The sequence below is a fragment of the Bos indicus x Bos taurus genome, chromosome 2 (genome assembly GCF_003369695.1).
Source record: "Bos indicus x Bos taurus breed Angus x Brahman F1 hybrid chromosome 2, Bos_hybrid_MaternalHap_v2.0, whole genome shotgun sequence".
Taxonomy (NCBI): domain Eukaryota; kingdom Metazoa; phylum Chordata; class Mammalia; order Artiodactyla; family Bovidae; genus Bos; species Bos indicus x Bos taurus.
Genome location: NC_040077.1, coordinates 129,569,998 through 129,582,313, shown reverse-complemented (window position 1 = coordinate 129,582,313; position 12,316 = coordinate 129,569,998). Strand labels below are relative to the sequence as shown.

The following is a 12,316-nucleotide window of genomic DNA, read 5'->3' as shown; positions in this document are numbered from 1 at the left end:
CAGACAGTGACACATGGCTGATGTCCCCTGATCCTTTACTCTGGGCCATGTCCTATGCTAAACACTTTAGATACAGATCTTTATTGACCTTGCCAGCATCCTTGCCACTGTCCCCACAGCAGGCTGAGTTAGGTCCCCTGATTCGAGGTCCAGGCTCTTCCCACCTTGCTAGTCCAGATGCTGGCATGGGACCGGTTCCCACTGAGTGGCCTCAGATGAGATCAGGGTGCTTGAGCAGCCCACTAGGGGGTGGACCATTGGATGTTGCCACAACATGAAGCCCAGAGCTGGACCTCAGCCTGCTCAGATCACACTTGTGGAGAGGGCCAGACAACCAGGAGGAAAAAACAACCTGGGTTTCCGAGTCAGACAGACCTGGGTCCTGATCCCAGCCCCACTGCTTGGGAGCCGAGGAGGAGACACCAGGCAGGAGACACTGATCTGAGTCTCTTTCCTCATCTGTAAGATGGGCTCTGTCTGATCGTGTGGCACCAGGTGGACACAGCTAAATCGACAGTGAGTCAAGGGAAGAGTGAACAAGCAGGTGAACTGCCAGCTGCCGCCCCAGACAGGAGGTTTTTCTCAGCTTTAAGAAAAAGAATAATAGTATCTCCTGGACCAACTTTTTTTCCCCTCCAAAATATGTTCCTCAGATTACCGGTTCCAAAACACAATACCTATTATGTGAAAAGGGCTTCCTGGGTGGCGCTAGTGGTAAAGAACCCACCTGCCAATGCAGGAGACTAAGAGATGCAGATTCGATCCGTGGGTCGGGAAGATCCCCTGGAGGACGGCATGGCAACCCGCTCCAGTATTCTTGCCTGGAGAATCCTATGGACAGAGGAACCGGCAGGATACAGTCCACAGGGTCGCAAAGAGTCAGACACAACTGAGCCACTTAAGCATGCACACCTCACACAAGCCATATTGCCTTCTCCTGGATGCTGACCTTGTACCCCAAGGTCAGTGGACTCACCCAGGCTGCTGAAGGGCTAAAAAATGAGAGCCAGCCTTCCATCCTTCCTCCTCTCCTCTTCCTTCCTTTCTTCCTCCACCAAGTATCGACCGAGTGCCTGCTCTGAGCTACATACTGTTCCACGCACTAGGGATAAACTGAAAAAGAGCCACAAGGCCCCTGTCTGCAGAGACGACGGTGTTCACGCTATAAAGAAAAGAGCATGGGCCTGGTCGGTGACTGAGGCCGGGCTGATGGTCAGGCAGGGCCGCTCTGAGAAGGTGATGGTTTAGCTGAGACCTGAATGACTAGGAGGCGCTGGTCATGGAAGAGCTGGGGGAGGAGGTTTCCGGGCAGAAACACTGTGAGGCCAAGGCCCCGAGGCAAGAATGACCTCAGTGTGATCAGGGACAGAGAGGCAGCCAGTGTGGGTGGCGCTTGGGAGCCCGTGGGTTTTATTCCCGGTGGAATCCACGGAGGGCGTGTGAAGATGTCAGGGAGGCAGTGGGGTCTGAGAGTCTGGGGTTTGGGGTGGCGTCTCTGACCCCCCAGTGCCAGCGACTCTTCCCCCGCCCCTCTAAGCTCATGGGGTCTTCTGGTGAAAGGGCAAAGTCCAAGTAGGGGTCTCCTTCCTTAGAGCTCAGCGCTGAATGAGACCCAAACCCACACCCTCTTGCGGTAGCCAGACCCACAGGCCTCCTGACCTCCTGCCTGTCAAAGGACGCTAGTCCCAGAAGACCCCAGAAACCCTCTCCTCGTATTCCTTCATGCCCTGGGGGAGAAAGAGGCTCGCAGAAGGAAAGGCTCCTTCTCCAGGTTTCGGCTGAGGAAGAGACTGGAAGCTTCCCCCAGGGCTCGCTGGAGACAGCGGGGCCCCTGACCACCTGCTCCCACTGAGCAAGGCCCTGCCTGGCCGGCCTCCCCCATCCCCTCTCGACCCCGCAAGCCTCTTTTGTGCTTGCTCCCTGGGGCTCCATCTTCTTGCAGGGGTCACGGGGTGCCCCTGACCCGACCCCCCTGCCGGTGTGCCCAGCTGGTAATTGAAAATACCAGAATTCCCTAAAGAGCGACTCACAGGGCAACCTGACACCTCAGGGTGGGCGGCGGGCAGCCAGGAGGGACGGGGAATCTTCCAGCTGTTCCCTTTTCTCCGCCGTTAATCCCCCCAGATTCCAGGAGAAAGGCCAGCCCTCGCTGGCCCGCCTTGATCATCTTCCCGGCGAATGCCTCCTCCCTGCCACACCCAGGGTGACTGGGCTTATGGGATCAGAGCCCGGGTTCGCTGCCTGTAACCCAAGCCTACCAGCTAAGCCCACCAAACCCAGACCCCCCTGGCCGTGGGCGACCTGCCTCCACTAACAGCTGAGCGCCCAGAGCCAGGGCAGCCAGGTAGGCAGTGGGCCACGCTGTCCTCAGAGGCCCACTGAGACCCCCTGGCCTCCAGACCTCTGTGGTCAGCCTGCCTCGGCCACAGCCAGCAGAGAGGGCAGGAGATGTTGGACGTGCGTGGGCCTGGGTTCATATCCCAGCTCCACGGCTTGGTAACTTTGGGCCAGTTTACCTCATACCTCAGTGCCTCTGCTTTCTCATCTGTGAAATGGGGATAGCTACCAGCCTCATCAGGTTGCTGTGAATGTTGAATGAATTAACTGATGTAAAGCATTTGCCGAAGTGCCTGGCGTGGAGTCAATAAGGCAGTGTCAGGCGTTAGCTGTGGGCCTGCCTTTTTGTATGTGTTGCCCCCTGCTGCAGTCCTATGGCTTCCCAGTGCCTTGGGGATAAAGCCGCTCCTAAGTCTGGAGGTCTGGCCCCCACCTGCCTCTGCAGTCCCATCCCTCTGCCTGGCCTGAAACTATTTGTCCCACTGCATCTGGACTCTCCAAGCCTGCAGGCCCCAGAAGACTCTGGCCTGGGCAAATGAGAGGGCAGTCTTGGGAACAAGTCTCCAGACACAGCTCAGCTCCTCACTAGCTGTGTGATCTTGAAGTCATTGTGCCTTTCTGAGCCTGTGTGTGTGTGTGTACACACGCACTCAGTTGTGTGTAACTCTTTGCAACCCCATGGATTGTAGCCTGCCAGGATCCTCTGTCCATGGGATTCTCCAGGCAAGAATTCTGGAGTGGGTTGCCATTTCCTTCTCCAGGGAATCTTCCCAACCCAGGGATCAAACCCACGTCTCCTGCCTCAGTTTCCTCTTCCGCAAATTGCAGCTATTAACCCTCATCCCGCACTGTTATTGAGAGGCTCAAACAAAACGCAGGTCAGCTGCTCAGTGGCCAGTGCCCAGTGACACCCCCCAAACACTCACAGCGCTGACCATGTGCCGGGCACCAGGCTAAGCACCTGAAGTGTTTCCACTCATTCCTCCTCATAACAGCCTCCAAACATGTAACCATTAGGCTCACTTTGCAGATGAGGAAACCCAGACACTGAGAGCTCTGATCACACCCACCTCCCCAGGGGTCTATCAATTCCCTTGTTAATTTCCCGTGAGCATTTGCTTGGAATCAAGCTATCTCATGGTAACCAGAGGCCACTGGTGAAGAGCCTGAAGGCTAGTTCAAGGGCTAGTCCTCCACTGCCTGGCTGCATGAGCCTTGAGCAGGTCACCAAAAAGTTCCAAGCCTCAGTTTCTCCATCTGTAAACTAGGGATGTTAATAGCCCCCAGCTCATGGGGCAGTTGTAAGAATTCTGTGTTACACTTGTGTCTGGTTCTTTGGGGGGTGGGAGGGAGTTGTTTGTTTTGTCATGTGGGATTTTAGTTCCCCAACCAGGAATTGAATCCATGTCCCCTACCTTGGGAGCACAGAGTCTTGACCACTGGACCACCAGGGAAGTCTCTGCTGCTGCTGCTGCTAAGTTGCTTCAGTCGTGTCCGACTCTGCGACCCCGTAGACGGCAGCCCACCAGGCCCTGCCATCCCTGGGATTCTCCAGGCAAGAACACTGGAGTGGGTTGCCATTTCCTTCTCCAATGCATGAAAGTGAAAAGTGAAAGTGAAATCGCTCAGTCATGTCTGACTCTGCAACCCCAGGGACTGCAGTGCACCAGGCTCCTCCATCCATGGGATTTTCCAGGCCTGTGTTAATAGGTGTTGAGTGCCTGGAATAGGGCGTGGCACAGAATGAGCTCTCAGAAAGAGTTAGGTCAGCGGCTTTATCCTTGTTATGATTATACACATGCACACAGCCCTGAAAACCCTTCAAGTGACTTCATGGAGCATGACTGTATGTTGCTTTGTCTGGCCGCTTACTATCTATGTAGCTTCAGGCAAGTCACTTTACTGTGATTCCCTGGTGGCTCAGAGGTTAAAGCGTCTGCCTCCAATGCGGAAGACTTGGGTTCGATCCCTGGGTCGGGAAGATCCCCTGGAGAAGGAAATGGTAACCCACTCCAGTATTCTTGCCTGGAAAATCCCATGGACGGAGAAGCTGGTTAGGCTGCAGTCCACGGGGTCACAAAGAGTCGGACACAACTGAGCAACTTCACTTTCACTTTACTTTCAAATTCAGTTTACTTTCAAATGGGCTGAAGGAGATCTGCTTCACAGGTAGCTGTGAGGATTAAATGGGTTCGTGAATGTCAAGGGCTTAACACAGTGCCCAGCTTGCTGCTGCTAAGTCACTTCAGTCGTGTCCGACTCTGTGCGACCCCATAGACAGCAGCCCACCAGTCTCCCCCGTCCCTGGGATTCTCCAGGCAAGAACACTGGAGTGGGTTGCCAGGTGCTTAATAAACACTGGTTAGTGAGGCAGGAACAAGGAAGACAGAGTCTCCTTGTTTGACTAAGGAGGAAACTGTAGGGAGTTCAGTTCAGTCGCTCAGTCGTGTCCAACTCTTTGCGACCCCGTGGACTGCAGCACGCCAGGCCTCCCTGTCCATCACCAACTCCCGGAGCTTGCTCAAACTCATGTCCATCCAGTCGTAATGCCATCCAACCATCTCATCCTCTGTCGTCCCCTTCTCCTCCCGCCTTCAATCTTTCCCAGCATCAGGGTCTTTTCCAGTGAGTCAGCTCTTCACATCAGGTGGCCAAAGTATTGGAGTTTCAGCTTCAGCACCAGTCCTTCCAATGAATATTCAAGACTGATTTCCTTTAGGATTGACAGGTTGGATCTCCTTGCAGGGAGCCAGGTCTCTAATCTTCCCAAGAGGCCTGCTGCCCCCTGGCGGGACAAGAAGCTGAGCGGAGGGACAGATGGCCCTCCCTTGGGGGTAGGGCGGATGCAGAAAGAACAGAGGACTACAGGGACACCTGGACCAGGGTCCAAGTCCTGTGAGTGGTGCTGCCCCTTCTAGCATGTCTCGGGCCCATTTTTCGCAGCTCCTTGAGGTGCTGGAGGGAAGCCTGGACCTGCTCAGGCCCACGCTGGCCCCTCCTGGGCTGATGCAACTCCAAGACCAGGGTCAACCAGGAAGGACAGGCAGGGAGCATTTGAGCTGCAAGCTCTCTGGGATCTTCCAGCTGTGCCCACGCTGCAGAGAAAGAACCAGATCCAGAGAGGAGGGCCGCCTGCCAAGGTTGCCCCAGCCTGGTTGGAACCAGGCTGATCTCATGGTAACCAGAGCTGTGCTGGTGAGGAGCCTGAGCCACCAGTTTCAAGAGTCAGCCCTCCACTGCCTGGCTGCATGAGCCACGCATGAGCAGATCACTGAATAGCTCCAAGCCTCAGTTTCTCCATCTATAAACTGGGGATGTTAATAGCCTGCAGCTCATAGGGCAGTCAGTTAGCAGCCGGCCAGAGAGCAGGCCCTGAGTCTTCTGACTCAGACTGTTCCCTCCACCCAGGGGACAAAAGGGCAGAGACAGGGCAGGAAACAGGTGATGCTCATCCTCCAGGAGCCCCTACCCCTCCCTGGTCTATGCTCCTTCGGTGTGGCCACCCTGCAAAGCAGGATTTGGGTGGGAGAAGAGTCAGCCTCAGCCTCCTGTAGGAATTGCCAAGATGGTGGAGACAGCATCCGCTTGTCGTGGACCTGCCCAGGAGCCAGGAGAGACTACAGGAGGTGCTCCCCAACCCCTGGCAAGACCTCAGCCCCTCCCGGGACCATGAAAACCTCAGGCCCAGAGAGCCGAGGGGGCTCCCCACTCCAGCCACGCCATAGGGAAGAACCAGGCCAGGACTTCTGGATGAACCCTGCTCTGGGAGCAGCAGGCCTGGGCTCAGACCCCAGCTCCCCCACAGACGGGCTGTGTGACCTCAGGAAGCCTTGTGTGGCTCTGAGCTTCGGGAGCTGCACCTGTTGGTGGGGCTCATACAGCCCCCTCGCCGACAGTCAGCTCAGGACACACGCGCGTGAGGGGTCCAGGGCCATGGCCATCACGACGTAGGCGCTCTGTGCAGGTTCGTTCCATTTAAGAAGAAGGCGACAAGCACGGGTGGGGGCATGCTCTGTGAGAGAAGGAATCAAGGAAAGGGCTGCAAGCTTGACTTCACTGTGACCCCAGGGCAGCTTACAACCCTCTCCAGACCTCAGTTTCCACATCTGTAAAATGAAGGAATGGGACTAAATTATTTCTAAGGGTCCTTCTAGCGCCGAACACAACCTCCTGTGACTTCTTGTCTCCTTGATCTAAGTTCCCTCCATGAGGGCACTAGCAGCGCTGCAGGGAGGGATGGGTGAAGTTCCCGTAACATGCAATTAAGATGTTAACGTGCATGGCTCAGTGACATCGTAGTACAGTCACAATGTGGGCGCTTAGCACCTCTGCTGCTGCTGCTGCTGCTGCTAAGTCACTTCACTCGTGTCTGACTCTGTGCGACCCCATAGATGGCAGCCCACCAGGCTCCCCCGTCCCTGGGATTCTCCAGGCAAGAACACTGGAGTGGGTTGCCATTTCCTCTCCAATGCATGAAAGTGAAAAGTGAAAGTGAAGTCGCTCAGTCGTGTCTGACTCTTAGCGACCCCATGGATTGCAGCCTAACAGGCTCCTCCGTCCATGGGATTTTCCAGGCAAGAGTGCTGGAGTGGGGTGCCATTACCTCTACCTGGTGCCAAAACATTCTCATCACCCCAGAAGAAGACCCCGTACCCAGACTGCCCATGCCCCCTCACCAACCCTTGGCAACCACAATCTACTTACTGTCTGTCACCTTATCTACTCCATACGATCGGCATCCGCCCTTAGCACAGATTTGAGGTCCACCTTCATCATAGCATATAACAGTGCTTCATTCTCGTTTATGCCTAAGTAATATTCTGTTCTATGTGAACGCCACAATCTGTTTATTCATTCCTCTGTTGATAGACATTCATCTGTTGATAGACTGAGCACAGCACACCTTTTGGCTGTTGTGAATAGTACTGCTGTAAACATTCATATACAAATATTCGCTTGAATAGCTGCTTTCAGTTCTTTGGGGTATGTGATTAAGACTGGAATAGCTGGATCATAGGGTAATTCTATGTCTAGCTTTTTAAGGAACCACCAAACTTTTCCAGAGTAGCTATGAATTGATTGATTGGTTGGTTTTAACTTTTTTATTTTTAAAATTAATTTATTTATTTTCATTGGAGGCTAATTACTTTATAATACTGTGGTGGTTTTTGCTATACATTGACGTGAATGAATTTATTTTCATATATTTATTTTTGGCGGTCAGTTTTATTCCTCGATATATCCCGCCACCCAGCAGGCACTCGATGCAAATTTGTTGAAGGAATGAGTGAATCTCCCACCTTCTCTGCTTCCCTGTTCCGGAGCCCCATCACCATGTCTAGGGACTCCATAGACTGTGAGCTTCGAGAGAGAATGAATGACATTTAGTCCAACCCACTTGGAGCCAGATCAGAGAAGGGGCCCAGCGCCTCTGTCTTGAGCTGATGTGGCTGAGCATCCACAGGTGTGGCTGGAGTTGCCGGCGTCTGTAACCGAAAGGTGCCCGTGAGGGCAGCACCTGTGGCCCTGTACTCTGTTATCTCCTACAGATTGGCTGTGTGACTTAGGCTGGATGCCTTTCCCTCTCTGGTCCCAAAACTGTCTATTGTCCGGGCACCTTTGAGGTTGGGTCAGAAGCTGTACCTTCTCATGCCTGCCCCGACCCCTGACCTCTGACCTCTCTTTCAGCTCCTTCGGCCGTGTCCATCATGCACCAGGTGAGCCGCACCGTGGACAGCATCACCCTCTCGTGGTCCCAGCCCGACCAGCCCAACGGCGTCATCCTGGATTATGAGCTGCAGTACTATGAGAAGGTACCTGTGTTCCTGGGTGCTGCCCCCACCCCCCACCTCACGCAGGGCTCCCCTCCCCCAGGCTGGTCTCTGGGTTTCTACCATCCAGCCAGACGAGGCAGGCCGGTGAAGCAGAAGGAGCCCTGGCCTCAGCTCCACTCCTCCCCGGCTGTGAGACCTCAGGCGGGTGCCTTGACTTCTCTGAGTCTTGCTTTTCTGGTCTTGGGCATCAGGGCACAATCAGTTAAATGCAGTGGTCACGGCCCTTTCCCCACTGAGACCCCTTTCATCTGGACCCTGAAGGGCCTGATGTTCTGAAAACTGGTTTCCCCAAAAGCTGCATTCTGAAGTTCCAGTTAGTTATGTATCCATTCTGAAGCGGAGGTTGGGAACTGCTCAAGAGAGCTTCCATCAGGGGGAGAGAATGGGGCCTCATGCCCACGCAGCTCTCATTCCAGCTAACACACCTGTGTGCGTTTGCCTGCGTGCCCTTTGTAGGAGGACAGGGATCTCTCTCTGAGCTTTTAAATCAGACCCCCATGACTCCCTCAGGGACCCAGGGTTGGAAGCCACTGGTGTCGAAGAAAGAGCTCTGGACAAGGAATGAGCAACTGTAGGTTCAAACCGCAGCTCCATCCCTAAGCAGCTGTGTGTGACCTTGTGCAGGCATCTTTCTCTGAGCCTCAGTCCCCTCTCGTGTCAGATACAAATGAGACCACCTTTCTCGGGTAGGGGGGTTGCTGTGCAGGTGAAGGAGAAAAGGCAGGTGTGGTGCCCAGCACGGTCTGGCCCTCAGCAGAAATGAGTACTGAATATGCTTTCCCTTCCTCCCTTTCCTGCCCTGCCTGCCTCTCGGTGAGCAAAGGCTATATAAGACCAGGTGAGCTCAGCACATCCGAATGTGGAGGCTGCCCAGTACAGAGGCAGCGGGGGAGAGGGCAGCTGAACATCAGAGGCCCAGGGAACTCTTGACTGATGGCTTTCTTACCTGCCTCCTGAGGCCATCCCAGGGAGCCACAGAGACTGCGCCTGAGAAAGGGGTCACTGGGCCCTCATTCAGACTAAGGTGTAAATGACTATAGGAAGTACATTAGTTAAGAGTAAGCCCACTGGGAAACAGAAAAGGATGGAAAGGCTTTCCCTGACTGAAAGGAAGAGAGATAGAGGCAGTTCCAGCCAGCCGGGCTGGAGCCCAGCCTTTCCACTCTGTTAACTCCTGGCTCAGCTGAACTCTGGTGAGTCTCGGAGGTTCAGCAAACATCTGTCCAGCCTCACCCAGCTGGCTTGTGATCATTGCCCTGCTCATCCCCTCCTCTCAGCACTGCATTCCAAGAGACCAGGGGCCACAACTGTCCCGTTCACAGCATTCTCCCGGGGCCCTGGGGCTGCCTCCAAGGAGACACTTGATAACTGTTGGGCAAATGAACAAGTGAGTGAATTCCTTCCTGCAGTGTTGGTGGAGGGTGGAGTCCTTGCCTTGTCTCTGCCATGTCCCCCGCCTGGCACACAGTAGGCACTCCAGGTGTTATTGGATGGCCTGAGCCCAGATGATGGGAGGCAATCAGCTTCTCCCTCGCTGGACCATGGAGAGGCTTAAAGGAGCTGGGCACCCAGCTCCCAGGGTGGCTGGACCAACTGCTCTCAGGCCCAGGAAGCCCCTGGCTTTACACAAGCCAGACTTCCCACACCCTCTGGCAGGGATAGCTTAACAGCCCAGAATTTAAAAAAAAAAAAAAAAAAACTAATTAAGAAGCTTTATGATTAAATGAAACTGAAAGTGTTTGTCCCCAAAGACGGGAGCGGAAATGAGAAATCCCAGTGCAGGTCCTGCCTACGACCCATTTCCTACCAAGATGGGAGGGGCTGGGGAGGCTGACGGAGGTATGAACCCGAGGCAGCTCTGCCCTACTTTCTGCTGCTGCCCAGGCATCCCCCGGCCCCTGCCAGGGGTGGCAGGACCAGCAGGCCCTGCAGCCGCCACAGTTATCACCCGCTCACCTTCCCTGCGCACTCACTATGTGCTGAGCATACCACTTCTGGTAACCCCATTCCTCTTCGCAGCAGTGCGATTCATCCCATTAGACAGGAGGGAAAACTGAGGCAAGGAGTTGTGTGACCTGTCCAAGAGCACCCAGCTACTAAGTGGCAGAGCAAGGAGTTAACGCTCTGCTTTTACTATTCACCTGGGCTTCCTGCCTCCCAGTTTTCTCCCAGAGATGTTCTAGGATGACTGTTAAGAGGTGGATAGGACCAGACTCTGATGGAGAATTCTAGGCACAAGTGATGAGGGCGGGGCAGACCTGAGGTACAGCTGTCAGCCCCTCCTCCCAGGGCCTGGGTGCAGAAAGAGGCAGCTTGGCTCTGCCAATGGGGAGACAGACGTTGGTTCACTCAGCATTCACTGTCATCAGCCTTGGACTGGGCCCTGAGCTGGATGCCGGGTTCACTCAGAGTAACCAAGCTTGCCTGGAGACCTGAAGACTTCACAGTTCAGTTCAGTTTAGTGGCTCAGTCATGTCCGACTCTTTGCACCCCCATGGACCGCAGCATGCCAGGCCTCCCTGTACATCCCCAACTCCTGGAGTTTACCCAAACTCATGCCCACTGAGTCAGTGATGCCATCCAACCATCTCATCCTCTGTCGTCCCCTTCTCCTCCTGCCTTCAATCTTTCCCAGCATCAGGGTCTTTTCCAGTGAGTCAGTTATTCATATCAGGTGGCCAAAGTATTGGAGTTTCAGCTTCAGCATCAGTCCTTCTAGTGAACACCCAGGACTGATCTCCTTTAGGATTGACTGCTTGGATCTCCTCACAGTCCAAAGGACTCTCAAGAGTCTTCTCTAACACCACAGTTTAAAAGCATCAATTCTTCGGTGCTCAGCTTTCTTTATAGTCCAACTCTACATCCATACATGACTACTGGAAAAACCATAGCCTTGACTAGATGGACCTTTATTGGCAAAATAATGTCTCTGCTTTTTAATATGTTATCTCGGTTGGTCATAACTTTCCTTCCAAGCATCTTTTAATTTCATGGCTGCTGTCACCATCAGCAGTGATTTTGGAGCCCAAAAAAATAAAGTCAGCTGCTGTTTCCACTGTTTCCCCATCTATTTGCCATGAAGTGATGGGACTGGATGCCATGATCTTAGTTTTCTGAATGTTGAGTTTTAAGCCAACTTTTTCACTCTCCTCTTTCACTTTCATCAAGAGGCTCTTTAGTTCCTCTTCACTTTCTGCCATGAGGGTGGTGTTATCTGCATATCTGTTATTGATATTTCTCCCGGCAATCTTGATTCCAGCTTGTGCTTCATCCAGTCCAGCATTTCTCATGATGTACTCTGCATATAAGTTAAATAAGCAGGGTGACAATATACAGCCTTGATGTACTCCTTTTCCTACTTAGAACCAGTCTGTTGTTCTGTGTCCAATTCTAACTGAGTTGTGGATGTGACTGGAGATGGAAGACTTCACAGTCCAGGGGGAAAGACAGGTCCAGACACAGCCATTAGACAAGATGTGATACAAGCCATAGAAAAGCCAGCAAAGTTTTCGGGGGGACACCAAGGAAATACCCAAAATTCTGGCGTGGATGAGAGGAAGTCTTCATTTAAGTGACAGTTGAGCAGAACCTTGAAAAATGCTAGGAGTTCACCAGACAAGTGATGAGGGTGGGGTTTTTCTGGGCAGCAAGAACAGCTTGTGCAAAGGCCCGAGGGCAGGAATGTGCTAGCTGCATTCAGCGAACAAAGAAGAGAGTGGAAGAGCCACGGGAACAAGGGAGAGATCAGGAGGGGAGGAGCTTGGGGACGGAGGCGGGTTGGGTTGTGGTGGGTCTTCCAGGCCTTTAGGGTCTGGATTCAATTTGATAGAGTCTGATAGGAAGCCATCAGGAGATTTTGGAATGATGTGATCTGATTCATATTGCTTTAAAGATTCCTATAACTTGCCACATGGAGAATAGACTGCAAGGGGGTCCCAGGGACACAGGTAGACCCAGCACAGGCCTCTCATGGGATACCAAGTGGGAGATGAGCGTGCTGTGGAGTTGGAGGGCTGGCAGCAGAGATGTGAGGAGCTGACCAATTCAACCAGTGTTTCGGAGCTCAGAGGACCAGGGAAGCGTGAAGGAGGACTCCTGGTGGACGGTGGTGCCTTTTCCTGGGGACAGATGCAGGGTTTGTGATT

The 12,316-nt window shown here is 53.5% G+C and overlaps 1 protein-coding gene across 3 annotated transcripts in view; it reads left to right on the top strand.

The window, feature by feature from the left end:
* Positions 1–12,316, top strand: part of EPHB2 (EPH receptor B2) — a 219,534-nt gene that overhangs the window by 174,533 nt on the left and 32,685 nt on the right. For all 3 annotated transcript variants that reach the window (XM_027520893.1, XM_027520900.1, XM_027520909.1), the window contains exon 6: positions 8,026–8,150. In XM_027520893.1, the coding sequence (XP_027376694.1) occupies positions 8,026–8,150 (125 nt within the window). The remainder of the gene's footprint in view (positions 1–8,025; positions 8,151–12,316) is intronic.